We start from the raw sequence: 20,037 nt of genomic DNA on the forward strand, positions 1-20,037 counted from the left end.
TCAACATGTCTAAAACTGACCCAAATATTTTGGAGGGCATGAAATTATAGATATAAGACAAACTTCCTGACCTCAAGGAGTTGAAGAACTGAAGGAATCAGAGATGGCTACAAAAAGAATGGACTTCTGACTGACTTCAGGTCAGGCTTGGAGGAAGGAAAGAATTTTAATCAATGGAAGAAATGGCATAGGATGAAGAATACAAAGTCTATATTCTTTCTTTAATTTTAGTCCTGATTTTGTGGCCTTGAACAAGCCATTCATCACTTTTTCCCCTTCACAAATCTACCAGTATTGAGGGCCTACTATATATAAAGTATGGTGCATCAATTAACTAATGAGGTGGGCAGATCATCTGAGGTCAGCAGTTTGAGACCAGGCTGGCCAACATAACAAAATCCTCTCTCTACTAAAAATACAAAACTTGGCCAGGTATGGTGGCTCACGCCTATAACTCCAGCACTTTGGGAGGTTGAGGCAGGCAGATCACGTGGTCAGGAGTTTGAGACCAGCCTGACCAACATGGTGAAACCTGGTCTCTACTAAAAATATAAAAATTAGCTGGGTGTGGCGGCTCGTGCCTATAATCCCAGCTACTTAGGAGGCTGAGACAGGAGAACTGCTTGAACCTGGGAGGCAGAGGTTGCAGTGAGCCAAGATCGAGCCACTGCACTCCAGCCTGGGCAACAGAGCAAGATTTCGTCTCAAAAAAAAAAAAAGGGGGGGGGGGGGTGGCGGAAGCTGGGAAAAAAATTAATTAAAATAGACAAATAAAAGATTTTCCAATCTAAGATTAAATAAGAGGTAGCTCAAAACTAAAAATAACTCCAAGCTCACATGATATTGGTATTATAAAACAAAATTTTTCTTTTTTTCTTTTTTTAAAGAGAATTCTCACTATCACCCAGGCTGACATGCAGTAGCACGACCATGGCTCACTGCAGCCTCGAACTCCTGGGCTCCAGCTATCCTCCCACAGCCTCCTGAGTTGCTGGGCTACAGGCACAACTAGATTTTAACTGCACCAAGTTAAAATCTATTTTAGTAAAGAGAATTTTTTAAACCTGCTTTTGTCATTTCACCCTTTCTCAATCAAAAACAAAGCATGAAACCTAAAGTTAACATATGTAGACTTTTTACTATTTAGAACAGTTATAATGTGTGAAATAAAATAAATATGTACAAATTATTCTTTGCATTAAATTTTCAGATTCATGCTCCACTCTCCTCCCATTTGAAACCATAGTTGTCTTTTGCCACTGAAAACAGCACTTCATTTGATAGTTGTGGAAATAGCCTACGCCATTCAATAACTGGTTTATAATAGAGCACTGAATTTAACAAAAACACAACAGGTGGCCGGGCGTGGTGGCTCAAGCCTGTAATCCCAGCACTTTGGGAGGCCGAGGCGGGTGGATCACGAGGTCAAGAGATCGAGACCATCCTGGTCAACATGGTGAAACCCCGTCTCTACTAAAAATACAAAAAATCAGCTGGGCATGGTGGCGCATGCCTGTAGTCCCAGCTACTCAGGAGGCTGAGGCAGGAGAATTGCCTGAACCCAGGAGGCGGAGGTTACGGTGAGCCGAGATCGCGCCATTGCACTCCAGCCTGGGTAACATGAGTGAAACTCCGTCTCAAAAGAAAAAAAAAAACACAACACGTGTATCAGTACTTCCCTTTGTCCTGTGTATTCTAAATCTTTGCCATAAGCAGAGGAAAGAAAGCACAGAGGGACAGGATATCCTTAAAATATTCAGTTGGCTTTATGTCATTCAGAGAGAAATCTAGTGTCTGATTCATAGTTAGAAATTTAAATTAGGGCTGGTTGTGGTGGCTCACACCTATAATCCCAGCACTCTGGGAGGCTGATTGGGCAGATTACTTAAGGTCAGCAGTTCAACACCAGCCTGGCCAACATGGCGAAATCCTGTCTCTACTAAAAATATAAAAATTTTCTGGGCTTGGTGGTGCACACCTGTAATCCTGGCTATTCTGGAGGCTAAGGAAGGAGAGTAGCTTGAACCTAAGAGACAGTTGCACTGAGCCAAGATTGTGCCACTGCACTCCAGCCTGTCCTAGGGCTAAAAGGTAGGTCTCCCTCAATGAGCAGTCTGCCTGCCACTAGGCAAGCTTTGAAGTGCTGAACCCTTTGCCTAAAGGGAAATGAGGAAATCCTGGTTTTTCAAGATTCACATATTACCACCAATATAGCTCGTGGCTTAAGAGAGTGAAGTTAAGGAGAAAAGCAGACAAAAATTTCTTAAGGGGAGTAACAGAAACCAAGTACCTCCAAATTTATTTATAGGAAATAACAACACATTAACTTTAGGGTCGTGGCCACATTTTGATGTCCTTGTCCATTTTGATATAACTTTTAATATTATATATGCATATTAAGTCACTATACATCCAATACAGTTCAGTAATATTCCAGAGAACCTAGTAGTGAGTATTGGATAATTATGTTTAGTACTGAGACTATACCAGCCTTTTTGTGATACCAAGCCACTTAATCTCCATAAGCCTGTAATCTCATCAGTGAAGATAAAATTGTGACATTTGCATGGCTATGGTGAGGATTTAAAGAGCCAGTGAATATAAAGGCCTGATTACAGCATGCTCCTTCACTCAAACAGTGTTTTTGCTTTTTTCTTTCCTTCTTTTTTCCTTAGTAGACAGACATAGCTCTATAATCTTGAAACTTACAGTCTAGAAGAGGATAGACTATGATCATGACAAGGAAATAATCAGGATAAGGATAAGAATACTACTATTACTAATAATAGTAGAAGTTAATACTTAGGTAGAACTTGTTGTAATTAAAGCATTATTCTTGGTGTTTTTTTTTTTTTAAGATAGGGGTCTTGGGTCTCACTATGTTGCCCAGGTTAGTCTCAAACTCCTGGGCTCAGAGATCCTCCTGCCTCAGCCTCTCCAGTAGCTGCGACTCTAGGCGTGTCCACGGCACCCAGCTACGGTACTATTCTAAGGACTGTCCACATTTATCTCATTAATCAAATCTTATAACAACCTTCTGAGGCAAGTAACTAGGGCCATGATAGTGCTATATAAATATGTGGGAGTGACCCTCTAAACTCCATTCTTGAGTGGTTGGAGAAAGTACCTTCTTAGAATTAATAATATTAGATAAAATGATGTGGGAGTATGGGCTTGGGATGGTGAAAGATGTTCTGAATAAAAAGTAACTATATGTATGAATGCCCAGAGGTGAAAATACACACATGGATGGATGATCAAAGAACCAAAAGCAGTTCCATTCAGGCAACAAATATGTGAAGTACAGAAGCAATCTACAAATCCATGTAATAGGCAATGTGGTGACTGGGGTGATATACAAAGAGAGGCACTCTTAGGAAAGGCAGAGTTTCATAAAGGCAAGAAGAGTTGGCTGATGGGTAAACCAACTGGTTGGTTGGCAAAATGCTGGAGAAGCCCACCTGTCAGTAACAGCTTGTACTGGGGGATCCTCTGAACCGGCTTGAGCAGGTAGTGCTTGAGGGCCAGATTAGCACAGCGAGGGCTCATCTGAAAGGAGAAGGCATCCAAAATAAGCACAAGTGTTTTCTAAGAAGGAAGGGGCCCAGATTCAAGCGCTCAGGAAGCCAAACTTTAAACACCAAGCAACTCTAGAAAGTGATTCGGAGAGGCTCCCTTTCATTTTAAGGTACAGCTGTTACATACACTGAGAGTAAACCCCAGCCAGATTCACCACCAAGCCCAAACCTCTCCTGTAGGCAGTCCCTGAAATCACTTGCTCCTAGGAAAAACTTGTTCACAGCCCTCTTAAAGAGTGTGGTAGCCACAGTCTGTGTCCTAAGCTAGTTAGAGCCCACCCTACCCAGCAGCCCCCACTTGTATTGATAAATACAAACAAATCCCAATGGACCAAGAAGGAAATACATGGCCCCCAAAATAACGCAGTGGAAACACAACTGCCAGGAATTGGATTCAAATAATAATCCGAGCCTTGCGGTCAATATAGTCAAAATAATGTGGTGGTGGGGAGAACTGTAGAAAGTAAAGATAACCTGAAACACAGCCTTGCTAAGTATCCCTTCTGTAAGAGGCCTGAAGAATGTAAGTATCTTTTGCAGATGCATGGCCTTATAAAAAGCCCCCAAATCACAGTTTTTATAGGAGCATCTGATTGTGGGACCACATTTTGGCTTGACTATAAAGACATTTGGTTATCCCTTGAAACCTCTCTTCCTTAGAATGTACAACCGACATCTATGTCAGCCCATTCCTGAGCCTCACCCTCATTCTTCAACCTAAGAGTTTAGTGTGAGGTAGCATCAAAAAGGCCAAGTAAAAATGTCACTGCATCCTAAGAACTACAAAAAAATGTCACGCTTCTAACATAGCCCAAGTTGGTGGGTAAGTTTTTTCGGATTTGCTCAGACTGTTATCATTTTCTAAATACGTATCACCGCTGTTTGGTACACAGAGTGATTATTAAATTATAATGATCATGCATGTTAAGAAAGTATCTTTCATTTAAGCATCATTAATCCAGATTGCTAATTATTCTGGCCTTATGACTTCCTGTTTTCTTTTCTTTTTTTTTTTCTTTTTGGAGACAAGAGATTTGCTCTTGTTCCTAGGCTGGACTGCAATGGTGTGGTCTCGGCTCATCACAACCTCCGCCTCCTGGCTTTAAGTGGTTCTCCTGCCTCAGCCTCCTCAGTTGCTGGGATTACAGGCATGTGCCACCAAGCCTGGCTAATTTTGTATTTTTAGTAGAACTGGGGTTTCTCCATGTTGGTCAGGCTGGTCTCAAACTCCCGACCTGAAGTGATCCTTCTGCCTCAGCCTCCCAAGGTACTGGGATTATAGGTGTGAGCCACCACACCCAGCTTGGTTCCCTGTTTTTTTTTTTTTCTTTTGTTAATAAGGTAATACAATAACTCACTGGACTCTTACCAAAACCCGGGTCAATCATCAGCTGCCACAATTAAATCATACTTTGTTTTTTGATAGCATAAATACAACAGAGGAGAGGAAAAGAAGATTACAGGTGACTTTAAAGTTTAATTATTTATCTATTGCCCAAATCAGAAATCAGCGATATCATAATATTTTAAAAACTTTTCATTTCGGTTGGACATGGTGGTTTATGGTTATAATCCCAGCACTTTGGGAGGTCGAGGCGGGTAGATCACGAGGTCAGGAGTTTGAGACCAGCCTGCCCAACAAAGTGAAATCCCATCTCTACCAAAAATACATAAATTAGCTGGGCATGGTAGTGAGTGCCTGTAATCCCAGCTACTTGGGAGGCTGAGGCAGGTGAATCGCTTGAACCCAGGAGGTGAAGGTTGCAGTGAGCTGAGATCGTGCCACTGCATTCCAGCATGGGTGACAGAGCCAGACTCCATCTCAAAAAAAAAACCAAAAGCCAAAAAACAAACAAACAAAAACAAAAAACTTTTCATTTCTAGTTTTGTGTGGCTGGAATTCAGCGATCTTTTTTAAGTTTCAAAACAGAGATATAAGTACTAAACTATAGTACCCAAATTTTATTCCAAATTGGTAGAATGGATTTGTGATTTTATCCCCAATTAAATCAGGGTTCCACCCTCACAACTCTGAGTCAAAGGTAAAAGCTTTGGCTAACACATGCTCTAAACAGGTTATTTTTCTTAACTTTGGCACCAAAATCACGTTATTTATTTATCTGAAGGGAAACATGAATTCTATTTGCCATCCATCATTGTAAGTTAGTTGTTAGGATAAAAGAAAAAGTTAAATTAAAAGTTAAGAAATATTCCTTAGAGTAATCAAATTCATTGAGTCAGAAAGTAGAATGGTGGTTGCCAAGGGCTGGGAGGGAAGAGAGAATGGCGAGTTAATGTTTAATGCCCGCAGTTTCAGTTTTGCAAGATGAAAAGTTCTAGAGATCTGGTTGCCCAAGAATGTCGATGTACTTACTACTGAACTGTACACTTAAAAATGGTTAAAATGGTAAGTTTATGCTATATGTATTTTACCATAGTTTAAAAAGTCCCATCAGAATATTCTTTCCAGCTAGGCACAGTGGCTCATCACTTTTGGAGGCCAAGGAGGGTGGACCACCTGAGGTCAGAAATTCAAGACCAGACTAGCCAACATGGTGAAACCCCATCTTTACTGAAAATATAAAAAATTAGCCAGGTGTGGTGGTGCGTGCCTGTAATCCCAGCTATTCAGGAGGCCAAGGCAGAAGAATTGCTTGAACCTTGAAGACGAGGTTGCAATGAGCCGAGATTGTGCCACTGTACTCCAACCGGGGCCACAGAGCAAGACTCTGTCTCAAAAAAAAAAAAAAAAAAAAAAAAATTCTTAAGCTCTTCTTTCCCCACCTTCTTCCCATCCCCCCTTAAAAAAATTGTTTCCAAGTCAAAATGTTTCCATGTGCAATAACCGATTTTCAAAATTAAGTCATGTATACTGCTTGCGTTCTCACCATTTAAATTGTTCAGTTCCTTCTTTGATTTTGAAGGGATTATATTTTAACATCTTTTTGTTTGCAATCTTTGTTTTCAATGACTGTAATTTATTATTAAAGCTTCACAACAAAAACAAAGAGAAGTGTTCAACATTAGATGGTAGCAAATACCTCAAATTCTCTAACAACAGCAGCAAAACCTGGATTTTTCTTGCACTGCTCATCCAACAAGGCTATATTCTTATCAAATTCTTTGATGTAGGTGGAATACATTTTTAGATATGGTCCCTTTTTTACAAAGATATCAGCAATTCTTTGTTGTTCAGTCCTATGGATAGAGAAGAGATACACACAAATACAAAGAGAGAGTGATTAACATATCCAATGATAAGCAGAATCCACATCGAAGGCATCAACTTATCTTTTTTTCTCTTCTTATAAGACATATCTCAAAATGCCTACTCTTCACCATTTCCACTGCCACCATCACTGCCTAGACTCTCACTGGTCTCCCTACTTCCATTCTTGCCCTTTCCAAACCATTCTTCAGCACAAGGAGAGAGTTTAAAAAAATATTTGTCAGCAGGGCATGGTGGCTCATGCCTGTAATTGAAGCACTTTGGAGGCCAAGGTGGGAGGATCACCTGAGGTCGGGAGTTCAAGACCAGCCTGACCAACATGGTGAGACCCCATCTTAAAAAAAAAAAAATTGTCATACCATGTGACTTACAATGGCCCTATATTACATATAGGATGAAAACAAACTCCTGGGCCAGGCGCAGCAGCTCACACCTGCAATCCCAGCACTTTGGGAGGCTGAGGCAGGTGGATCACCCTGAGGTCAGGAGTTTAAGACCAGCCTGGTCAACATGGTAAAACCGACTCTCTACTAAAAATACAAAAATTAGCCTGGCAAGGTGGCTCACACCTGTAGTACCAGCTACTTGAGAGGCTGAGGCAGGAGAATTGCTTGAATCCAGGAGGGAGAGGTTGCAGTGAGCTGAGATCACACCACTGCATTCCAGCTTGGGTAACAGAGCGAGATTCCATTAAAAAAAAAAAAATACTTGGCTGGGGAGGTGGCTCATGCCTGTAATCCCAGTACTTTGGGAGGCCGAGGCGCACAGAACACTTGAGGTCAGAAGTTGGAGACCAGCCCGGCCAACATGGTGAAAGCCCATCTCTACTAAAAATACAAAAATTAGCTGGGTGTAGTGGCAAGCGCTTGTAATCCCAGCTACTCAGGAAGCTGAGGCAGGAGAATCACTTGAACCCAGTAGGTGAAGGTTGCAACGGGTCGAGATTGCACCACTGCACTCCAGCCTGGGCGACAGAGTGAGACCGTCTCAAAAAAAGAGAAAAAGGGCCGGGCGCGGTGGCTCACGCCTGTAATCCCAGTACTTTGGGAGACTGAGGCGAGTGGATCACGAGGTCAAGAGATCGAGACCATCCTGGTCAACATGGTGAAACCCCATCTCTACTAAAAATACAAAAAATCAGCTGGGCATGGTGGCACATGCCTGTAATCCCAGCTACTCAGGAGGCTGAGGCAGGAGAATTGCCTGAACCCAGGAGGCGGAGGTTGCGGTGAGCCGAGATCACACCATTGCACTTCAGCCTGGGTAACAAGAGTGAAACTCCATCTCAAAAAAAAAAAAAAGAGAAAAAGAAGAAAAACAAACTCCTTACCTGGCTTACAAAGGCCTACCCTTTCTGACCCCTGTCACACTTCTCCTCCTCTTCCCCATTTCTCTCCCACCATACTGGCCTTCCTGATCTTCTTTGGACACATGGAGTTCATCTGCACTATGTAGACTTCCACTAATGGTTCCACATGCCTGGAAATACAGAACTCTGGCTGCCTCCTCCTTTTTTTTCAGATGTCAATGTAAATACACTGCCTTCACAGAGGGCCTTCCTTGACCACCCAAGCTTCATTCGCTACCATAGCATCCTATTTTCAGTCTCTGCAACTCAGAAACTGCTTCTGATAGTTTTCATATCTGTTTATCTGGTCCTTCCTCTATTAAATGCCTGCTCCATGAAAGCAAGTCTGTTTTGTGCACTGGGATAACCCCTACATACTTAGAGCACAGACTAGCACACAGTAGACGTACAAACCTTGTTGAATGTGAAAATAAAATATCTCATCAATTGTTTTTAAAAGCCAATGGAAAAATGTTATTTCAGAATCAACTAAAACCAAAGAATATGTATTGACTTAAACCCTATGAGAAAACTATTTTAATAAATAGAAAATTAGGCTGCGTGCAGTGGTTCATGCCTATAATCCTAACACTTAGGGAGGCCGAGGAGAAAGGATCACTTGAGCCCAGGAGCTGAAGATCAGCCAGGGAAATATAGAGCAACTTGTCTCTACAAAAAATTAGCTGGGCGTGGTAGGGCATGTCTGCAGTCCCAGCCACTTGGGTGGCTGAGGTGGAAGGATGACTTGAGCCCTGGGAAATCAAGGCTTCAATAAGCCGTGGTCACACCACTGAACTCTTGGCCTAAACAAGAGAGTCAAACGCTGTCTCAAAAAAGAAGAAGATCTGAAGCAAATAAGCTCCCACCACCCTTAATTTTTTAATTTAAAACAAGAAAAAAAAAAAGGATTTTTTTTTTTTTTTTTTTGAGATGGAGTCTTGCTCTGTCACCCAGGCTGGAGTCCAGTGGCATGATCTTGGCTCACTACAGCCTCTGCCTCCCAAGTTCAAGCGATTCTCCTGCTTCGGCCTCCTGAGTAGCTAGGACTACAGGCGCGAACCACCACACCTGGTTGATTTTTATATTTTTAGTAGAGATAGGTTTTCGCCGTATTAGCCAAGCTGATCTCAAACTGCTGACCTTGTGATCCACACGTCTCGGCCTCCCAAAGAGCTGGGATTACAGGCATGAGATCCCATACCCAGACAGTAATTTTTTTAGAAAAGAAAAGAAGGCCAGGTGTGGTGGCTCACATTTGTAACTCTAGTACTTTGGGAGGCTGAGGCTGGTGAATCACCTGAGGTCAGGAGTTGGAGTCCAGCCTGGTCAACATGATGAACCCCATCTCTACTAAAAGTACAAAAATCAACCGGGTGTAGTGGCATGAACCTGTAATCCCAGCTAATTGAAAGGCTGAGGCATGAGAATCGTTTGAACCCGGGAGGTAGAGGTTGCAGAGAGCTGCGGTTGTGCCACTGCATTCCAGCCTGGGTGACAGAGCAAGACTGCATGAAGGAGAGGGGAGGAGAGGGGAGGGGAGGGGAGGAGGATCTCATCTAAGGATTACAAAAATTTTGTCAGTAATAAGTGCTTTACCCATAATTGTAGGTGTTCCTTTCATCAACTTAGTTTGTTTTTCAGGAATGCTTAATATTTTAACACAGAACATCCACAGTTATAAACTTTCGGAAACTTTTAGTACAAGCAAAAAATATATTTAAGCCTCTTTACCGCACTTGCTTCCACAAATATATATCTCTTTAAGCCAATTCAGATTAATTTTTAAGATAATTTTTTTTAAGAAGAAAATGACAAAGTATATACAGGAATATCCTTGGTAATTACATTTTACTTCTTTTTCTCCTTTTCCTGAGATGGAGTCTCGCTCTGTCATCCCGGCTGGAGTGTAGTGGTGCAATCTTGGCTCACTGAAGCCTTTGCCTCCCAGCTCAGCCTCCCAAGTAACTGGGATTACAGGCACCCACCACCATCTCTGGCTAATTTTTGTATGTTTAGTAGAGACCAGGTTTTGCTGTATTGGCCAGGTTGGTCTCGAACTCCTGATCTCAGTGATCCATCCACCTCAGCCTCCCAAAATGTTGGGATTATAGGTGTGAGCCACCACCACCTGGCCTATCATGACCTTTAAAGACTACATTTTAGTCATTCCTCAGTCCTTAATTGTGTGTTATTTTATACTTAGGCTACTGCTAAGTATTAATTGCTTATCTGCCATATTTTCCCAACATATAGAGGCAAGGTATTTCCAAAACAAGTAGAGGACATCTTTCTGGTTTATATATAAAGAAAGCTTAGAGAAATTTTTATCATGAAGGTAGGTGATACTATTTTCTTATTGTAATCATGCTGTGTTCCCCATGGTCTTCGACAATAAATTCAATCCTCCTAGACCAATTTTTCTACATTATTTCCACAGAAGTCACCAAAGCCTCTGCATACTTATTTTCTTCAGCCTAGTGGAAGTAGCTTCCAATACTAACCTTTCAGTATTCTTTTTCTGTTCTGAAATTTACAGCTTCTATAAGGATGTCATACATATATAAATTTGCCTTTTTCTGGGAGGCTGAGGTGGGCGAATCACCTGAGGTCAGGAGTTTGAGACCAGCCTGACCAATATGATAAAACTCCATCTCTACTAAAAATATAAAAATCAGCCAGGCATAGTGGCATGTGCCTGTAATCTGCACCACTGGGGAGGCCAACACAGGAGAATTGCTTGAATCCAGGAGGCAGAGGCTGGAGTGAGCTGAGATTGCGCCATCGTACTCCAGCCTGAGCAACGAGAGCAAACTCGGCCTTAAACAAATAAATAAATAAATAATTTGCCTTTCCAAATTATTTCAGTGAATGGCCTCTTTAACTGGAAAAATAGTTTCACGACCTGTAGTTCCAGAAGGTAAATAAAATATTCAGAAACTTCCAATGTGAATATAGCATTGGATATATTGAATCTCAAAAATTGAATTGAATCTCAAAAATCTTGACTACACAAGTTCACCTACAGAAATTTAAATTGGCTGCATCTTGCTTTTGAGTCAGTGTTACCAAAGATTTGTTTAAAATAATAGTATTGAGCTTGGTGTGCCAAGGTTGTGAATTTTGGTCCATTGAAAATAATCAATCTTGTCAGGCATGGTGGCTCAAGCCTGTAATCCCAGTACTTTGGGAGGGCGAGGCAGGCAGATCACCTGAGGTCAGGAGTTTGAGACCAGCCTGGCCAACATGGTCTCTACTAAAAATACAAAAAATTAGCTGAGCGTGGTGGCAGCCACCTGTAATCCCAGCTACTTGGGAGGCTGAGGCAGGAGAAATGCTGGAACCTGGGAGGCTGAGGTTGCAGTGAGCTGAGAGCGTGTCGCCATACTCCAGCCTAGGCAATAGACTGAGACTCCATCTCAAAAAACAAAAACAAAAAAAAAAAAAAAACAAAATCAATCTATGGGTAACTGCAAAGATAAGATATTGAAACAACTCAATATACATCTCTGTCACATGTGAGGCCCTTATGGCTTCATCTAAAATTGGAAACACCAGGAAAATCTGAAAACAGTCCATTTTTACCAGTGCAACATTCTTTCCTCCAGTTCCTTCAGAAGATCCCGGTTGAGTTCATACAGCTGAGGCAAGTAGTATAGGATCTGATTTAGAATCCGGTCCTCAATCACTGGTTTCCCCAGTTGCCTGGAAGCATGAGCTACTGCATCCCGGAAATCCTATTACAGTCCAGAGCAGGAAAAACAATACACATGCATGTAACTTGATAACAAGCTTTTATCCTCAGTCCCCCTCTTCCCTAAAATGATACAGATTGCACAGCTGTATTTCCCATGAGGAATTACAAATCCAAAGTACCCGCTTCCTCCTACCCCACTCACCTAGATAGGAAATAAAAATAAAAAATAGTGGCTGAGATGATTATCTGATTTTCAAACGTACTATATGATATTTCTCTTAAACCTTATAGTTTGATATCTTTACTTAGCAATTATACTAAGCGGTGTCTGGAAATGGGAATGCAATTCTAAATAGTCTTTAGAATTATTCCAGTATAGTCAATATAAACACAATCCACTTATTTTAAAAGTCCCCAGGAGATCTTAGCTCATTTTATTCTGGATTTAAGAATCCCACTGTCCACTTTCAGTCATCATTTCCTAACAACTGGAGCATCCTAAGTGAGGCATATGGGGAGAGGCATGTGTTGTGGGTTTCCCTCTGTTGTCCAGAATGGAGCACAGTGGCCCAATCTTGGCTCACTGCAACTTCCTGAATAACTGGGATTACAGGCACGTGCCACCATGCCAGGCTCATTTTTGTATTTTTTGTAGAGATGAGGCTTCGCCATGTTGCCCAGGCTGGTCTCAAACTCCTGAGCTCAAGCGATCCTCCCACCAGGGCCTCCCAAAGTGCTATGATTATAGGCATGAGCCACCATGCCTGGCAGGCACATGCTTGCTAATCAGAATCCTGGGATACAAGCCCTTGCTCCTTATTTACTGTGTTTCTTTGGGCCAGCCTGATTTTCCTCATCTGCTAAATAAGTAAAATAGTTATGAGGCTTAATTAGATACTGCACATAAAGCTTTTTTTTGCAATGCATTTGGCATACAGAATCAATGAAACATTTTAACTCTGGACCTGAAATTCTCCCTTCCCTCTAGCCAACCTCTCAATAAATTCACCAGGGTTTACACTTTTCACAAATAAGAATCTTTCCCTTCACATATTATTTTTCATCTACTGTTCTCTAGACTATCTATACCATGTTTTAATACAGGTCACCACACCCTAACACTCCAGAGGACTTGGAAAGGGTGGGGTAGAGATAAGTATTTGCCTGGATTTCATTGTCCCCTAAGGGTGGGCCTCAAGATACAAGTAAAACAGAGTGAAGTCTGTTCCACAGTCTTGACGATTCAAAAACTAAGATTTTGAATCTCTCAGAAACAGTGGTTTTAATTAAAATCTGAAAGCAAAGTTTGGGTAAATGACTAATACCACTTTCCTTTCAGGGATTTACTTGGTAAATGAAATCAACAAAAAAAGATGCTGTTCTTTCCAACGATCCTTTCAACACCTGCCCCTAACATACATACATATATTAACCATGAGGTTTTTTTTTTATACTCTGGACAACAAAAAAACTCACAGATAACAAGTATATGAAAGGATTCTTTTCCTAAACTATGGCAATTTTGAAGAAGTCTAATCCTCTTATGCTTATCAATGCTAAAAAAAACCCTTCACTTAGGACTCAGTACCTGCCACTAAGTTTATTGATCCAACAGTCACATTAGCCCAAAGGAGCCAACTACTCACACCAGTAACTAAAGGACTAACTTGTATAGCTAATTAGTATCATATAAAATAAGAATATTTAATTATCATAGTATTATAAGCTCCAATCCAGAAAGCCACACAGAACATCTCCAGAAACCAAACGGATACCAGCCAAACTTCACCTCCCAACAGCTTGCTTCAATCAGCACTCACATCTACTAAGAAAAAATAGAGGCACTTAACACTTGAAAATCATTAGATTGTCTGCTATTGGGGAAGGCTACAGAATACATTTACACGTCATGAACACTGTATTCAAAGCAGAACAGTTAAACATTCTCTGTAATATCTTTTTGCTTTTGTTTTGACCAGTGCAGTGATTAATATAATTTGGATGCAAGAGGTCCTTGCTCAGCAAAGCAATAACCACCACCCTTTCTTCTGGTGGAGTAAGTGATGACTATATTTGTCTCCTGGCAGCAGGATAACTTTTGTTTCCCAGTTGGAAGGTATTTCCTCCGCCATGACAGTGACAGTAGATGTTAGCTGCTAAGTAACTTAAGGACCCAGTTTGACACAGCTTTTGCCAGGCCCTGCATTCCGTATGTCTGCCACCATTGCCAAAAAGGAAACTTGTTTATTTAAGACACATTTAACAGACAGCATCCAAATCCAAACTGAGTTGACCAGTGAGATGGCTGCCTCTAAATGGATGCCCTTGTCACACACCAGGCAAAACTTTGCTTTTCCCAGTACTACTGGATGTCTTTAGGCAGCTCAGAATGAACTGATGGCCCATGATGTCATCTTTTAAATTATAAGTAGTATGTCAGAATAAAATAGAAATTTAATAATTAAAATAGCAAAAGTACACTTAATAAAGAGTATAAGAATTTAGAGTATATATCCATGAAACCTAGAGGGTTCTTTTTTTTTTTTTTTGAGACCGAGTTTTGTTCTTGCTGCCTAGGCTGGAGTGCAATGGTACGATCTCAGCTAACTGCAACCTCCACCTCCCAGTTTCAAGCAATTCTCCTTCCTCATCCTCCCAAGTAGCTGGAATTACAGGCATGTGCCACCATGCCTGGCTAATTTTGTATTTTTAGTAGAGACAAGGTTTCTCCATGTTGATCAGGCTGGTCTCAAACTCCCGACCTCAGGTGATCCGCCTGCCTTGGCCTCCCAAAGTGCTGCGATTACAGGCGCTCGCCACTACGCCTGGCCTACTTTTTTTTTTTTTTTTTTTTTTTTGAGACGGAGTTTCGCTCTTGTTGCCCAGGCTGGAGTGCAGTGGCGCAATCTCGGCTCACTGCAACCTCTGCTTCCCGTGTTCAAGCAATTCTCCTGCCTCAGCTTTCTAAGCGTAGCTGGGATTACAGACACCCACCACCATGCCGAGCTAATTTTTGTATTTTTAGTAGAGATGGGAGTTTCACCATGTTGACCAGCCTGGTCTCAAACTCCTGACCTCAGGTGATCTACCTGCCTCAGCCTCCCAAAATGCTGGGATTACAGGCGTCAGCCACCATGCCCAGACTTTAATTTTTTTGAGACAGAGTCTTGCTCACTCTGTCACGTCCAGGCTAGAGTGTAGAGGTGAGATCTCAGTTCACTGCAACCTTCCACTCCTGGGTTCAAGCCATTCTCTTGCCCTGGCTTCCCCAGTAGCTAGGATTACAGGTGTATGCGTTTGGCTAATTTTTTGTATTTTTGGTAGAGACACGGTTTCACCACGTTGGCCAGACTGGTTTCAAACTCCTGGCCTCAAGTGATCTGCCTGTCTCAGCCACCCAAAGTGCTGGGATTACAGGCGCAAGCCATTGTGTCCAGCCAGAGAATTACATATTTAAAGTAAGCACTCAACAAATATTCTGTACTCGTCAGGTTCCTGAATCTTTTCTTAGGTCCATCTGTGCGCTTTCTTATAAAATCCAGTTTTAGCAAGAACCTCCCACCCTTGATATTGTTCGGGTTCCTCATCCTCTACCATTGCCCAGGCAATGTATGATGGCCCTGGCTGGTCTGTCTTCAGGAAGAATCCTGTTAAGTTGGTTTAGCCAGAATCTCCCTTACTCCTGAAGTTTCTTCTTAGTAATTTTCCATCCACTAACTCCCACTTCGCTCCTCCTTGGCTATAAATTCCCACTTGCCCATAATACATTTGGAGGTGAGCCTGATCTCTCTCCACTACTGCAAAATCCCACTGCAGTGGTTCTTATGCCTATTGTTTTTTGTTTTTGAGATGGAGTCTTGCTCTGTTGCACAGGCTGGAGTGTGGTGCGATCTCGGCTCACTGCAACCCTTGCCTCCTGGGTTCAAGTGATTCTCCTGCCTCAACCCCCCAAGTAGCTGGGATTATAGTTGTATGCCACCATGCCTGGCTAATTTTTGCATTTTTAGTAGAGATGGGGTTTCATCATATTGGCCAGACTGGTCTTGAACTCCTGACCTCAAGTGAACTGCCTGCCTTGGCCTCCCACGCCTGGGATTACAGGTGTGAGCCACTGTACTAGGCCCCCTATGCCTATTGCGATAGTCCTGAATAAAGCCTTCTGCACTGTGCTTTAGCAAGTGTCACTGGCTGGGCAGGATGGCTCACACCTGTAATCCCACCACTTTGGGAGGCTGAGGTGGATGGATCACCTGAGGTCAGGAGTTTGAGACCAACCTGACCAACATGGAGACCTCGTCGCTGTATAAAAAAAAGTGTCACTGAATAATTAGGCTCCATTCCTAATTATGGCCTCCATAACCACATGCAGCAGCCTGGGCTGCAGTCTCATTCCCTTACCTCTTGGGCCACCATTCCCTGACAGCTGTGTCCTATAGCCCCAGTGCCAGATGTAACTAATTCACACAGGAACCACACACAGAATCTTTAACTTCTCAGCTCTTCATGAACCTCTACCATTGCCAAAACTGGTGCCACTGGGAGGAGGTGACATCTTTTTTTTATAAAAAGGATGATTACAACATATGTCTGGTTATTTTTCTAAATGTTAACAACCAGGATAATTTGGGAAAGTGTGATGACACTTAAAAGCCAGAGGCAAAGCTATTTTGAAGCAGAAGAATCTAAATTCCCCAACACCTCCTTGACGAAATCAGTGAGGATGAAAGACAGCAGGATTAGCCCTTCAAAAGTTAGATCCAGAGTTTAACTTTTCACACTGGAAAAGCTGGGTAATTAAGATATTAAAGTGGGAGAGGAGGAGTTAAGACTGTAAAAATGTTAGTTAGCTATAGAGTTTATTGGCATTCAGTACCTAGACTTCATCCTTATAATAAAACCTACCAAAGATTCTACATGCCAAATTGAACCACCTACACTGTAGTTTCTGGTCATAATAACCTAATGCTTATTTAATGTGGAATTTGTAGAGCTAAAAATGGGACTCTGAATTATGAAGCATATGATAATATTATTCTTACTAATTCCCTCAAACCTACAAGTAAGAATCAGATCAACTTTAAGTTGATCTTTAATTCTTTTGAGATATTAACATAACAGACTTGCCAGCTCGAATCACTTAGGGAAGACCTAAGCAAAAAATCAATGCAAATAAAATCAAGTATGAGCATATGAGGCAATGAAGCACAAAACAGATGGCCTTCTTCATGGGGTCAGGCTTTTTAATCTCCAGCACCAACGAGGAGTATATGACTTAATTACTAGCTGTCCTGACCGAGCCACCTGACCTTAGGTCATTAGTTAACCACTATCATGGCACAGTGAATTACAAAGACCAGATGAACATATGGACAGATATGCAACCATACAAGGTTCCCTGACCTCATGAAGGATACACAGGAATCACTTCACTTTAAACAAAAGCAAAGCAGCTGTTGAGGTCAAAGTGCTATGATAAATATGCAGAAATGAGTGTGAAACTGTGACATAAAAGTAGAGGTGGGAAAGTCCCCACATTAACCATTTGACTTTGTTTTTAAAATGAAAATTTTTCCCAATGAAATTATTCTTCCCTCTTTATATGGAGACCTGGTGATACAGTACATATTCATCAGTGGTGCATAATCATCAATGCAAAACTGTAGAAAACATAACTGAAAGCAATCTTGTATGTTTAGCTTCCAATCACCTTTAACTAACAAGTAATCATCATAATATGTCTAAGTGACCAAGATCTAGCTTCATTTTTATCTTCAGAAGATGAAAAACCAGTTTCTCTGGTTTCCAGGGCAACTAAAAGAATTCTGAATGCAAGCTAATACATCCAAAGATACACTATATCCTATACAGCATGGTAGAGATTTCAAGTAATAATTTTAAATCAATTTCTAAAGAACCCCTAAGTACAAGGGCTCAGACAGACCAGACTTCAAAGTCTGCTTCTGCTATTATTAACTAGTGGGTTATTTTTGACAGTTAGCTTACTTCCTTCATTGAAAAAAAGAATAATAACATCTATTTGATAGAGTTATAAGGATTAAAATAGGTAATTGATGTAACATAGCATGCTGCAAGGAACATAGAGAACACTTAATAGAAGACTGTTTATTTAATTAAAGGAGATTTGCTTAAGTTAAATGATCAGATGAACATCATTTAAGATCTACAAGTCACCTTCCCTCCCTCCCTCCCGTTGTTGCCAAAAAAGGGATCTACAAGTCCCTGAAGGCTTGAAAAGAGAGCTCTGAAACAGAGGCATCTAAAGAGAAGGAAATACCAAACCAAGGTAGGAAAAACACCTCAGCAGCAAAACAAAGGTGCTCTGAACAATGAACTTCATTCAGCAAAGGGCAGTTCTCACGTGAACTAAGCTGCTCCAGAGTGAAGATTTGGTAGCCATGTCAACAGAAGCTAGAGGAAGATTCTTTATAACTAAAGAAGAAATGCCGAAAATGGTTCATGAGACTCAAAAGACAGGTTGTATTCAGTAAAACAAAATGAAGTAATTTTAACACGGAAAAAAAACATGAGAACTGAGAAGGTCTTCCATTCCATTTACAATGCAGTAAATCTCTTCTATTTAGTAATAAGACATTTGAATGCCCAGGGTAGCCTTGCCTCTGGCTCTATAGATTTTATTGAGTCTCTCAAATTTTCAAGGGGATGTATGTCTCCAACTAAAGAAATTAGTGAAACAAAGACGCTTCACTACTAAGACGATGTAACCAGTCCATCTTTGTCTAAAAACCCCTTCCAAATATTTTTTAAATGCATACTATTTGTACATTTATATAATACTTTTATAGAGACATTTACTAAGTCTAGTTTCCATCAGAGAGCAAATAAATAATCAAAAATTACTTGTACTTAATTATATTTAAAAAAGAAAAAAAAGAATTTCCAAAGCTAGGGATTTTTTTCAGGCCCCTATGTTTTTTCTTTTATTTTTTGAGACAGAGTCTTGCTTTGTCACCCAGGCTGGAGTGCAGCAGCACCATCTCATCTCACTGCAACCTCTGCCTCACAGGTTCAAGTGATTCTCCTGCCTCAGCCTCCCAAGTAGCTGGGACTACAGGCGCACCACAACACCTGGCTAATTTTTGTATTTTAGTGGAGATGGGGTTTTGTCATGTTGGCCGGGCTGGTTTCGAACTCCTGACCTCATGTGATCTACTCTCTTCAGCCTCCCAAAGTGCTGGGATTACAGTTGTGAGCCACCATGCCAGGCCAGGCCCCTAGGTTTCTGTTGGGCCAAGTACAGAGTACAGGTAATCATTTAGTGAATATGAATCATCCATAAGTGTAAATCACTTTTCATGTATCCATTCAAAGAAAAGCTGACAATAACGATATTGTTTGCCAAGACATAAATGGATGCATATTCAGTGAACCTTTCATTTCTCCACAATTAAGCCTAAGTTATGATGTTAATAATTACACCACATAAGTAAATTGTCACCAGAGCTCCCTTTTTCATTGTTTGATCTACCTTTTCCTTTTGTCTGACCCCCTTTCTTTTCTTAAGTCTTAATATCTTGCCTAAATATAATTGAAATAAAGTAACACTAAAAGCACTTCTTTAACTGTCAGTGCATAATAAAACTTGTGAAAACTTGCAAGTACAAAGAAGTGCATGAGAAAAATGAACAGGCACTCAGACACATGTCATAAGTTTTTCCTAACAAGTCTGTTCAAGTCGACAATTACAGGCTGGCTGCAGTGGCTCAGGCTAGTAATCCCAGCACTTTGGGAGGCTAAGGTGGGCTGATCGCTTGAGCCCATGAGTTTGAGATCAGCCTGGGTAACATGTCGAAACCTCAACTCTAGAAAAAATAAAAAATTCGCTGGGCATGGTGGTGAGTGCCTGTACTCCTGGCTACTCAGGAGGTTGAGGTGGAAGGATTCTCTAAGCCCAGGAGGTTGAAAGGCTGCAGTGAGCTGTAATCGTGCCACTGCACTCCAGCCTAGGCAATAGAATGAGACCCTGTCTCAAAAACAAAAAAGCAAACAACAAAAAAATTGACCATTTAAAAAAACTGAAAATGGAACTAAAAGTTAGTTGTAAAAATGTCTATTTCTACTGGGCATGATGGCACGTGCCTATAGTCCCAGCTACTCGGGAGGCTGAGGCTGGTGGATTGCTTGAGTCCAAGAGTGCTGGGCTGTAGTG

General features: G+C 41.3%; 1 protein-coding gene across 1 annotated transcript in view; it reads right to left on the reverse strand.

Annotated features, from left to right (window-relative positions):
- FGD6 (FYVE, RhoGEF and PH domain containing 6) overlaps nt 1–20,037 on the reverse strand; it is a 135,882-nt gene that overhangs the window by 49,681 nt on the left and 66,164 nt on the right. The window contains exons 6-8 of the mRNA XM_032298222.1: nt 11,738–11,889; nt 6,620–6,776; nt 3,462–3,549 (exon numbers count right to left, since the gene is read on the reverse strand). Coding sequence (XP_032154113.1) covers nt 3,462–3,549; nt 6,620–6,776; nt 11,738–11,889 — 397 coding nt within the window. The remainder of the gene's footprint in view (nt 1–3,461; nt 3,550–6,619; nt 6,777–11,737; nt 11,890–20,037) is intronic.

The sequence above is a fragment of the Sapajus apella genome, unplaced genomic scaffold (genome assembly GCF_009761245.1).
Source record: "Sapajus apella isolate SASKATOON/1434 unplaced genomic scaffold, GSC_monkey_1.0 scaffold2, whole genome shotgun sequence".
Lineage (NCBI taxonomy): Eukaryota > Metazoa > Chordata > Mammalia > Primates > Cebidae > Sapajus > Sapajus apella.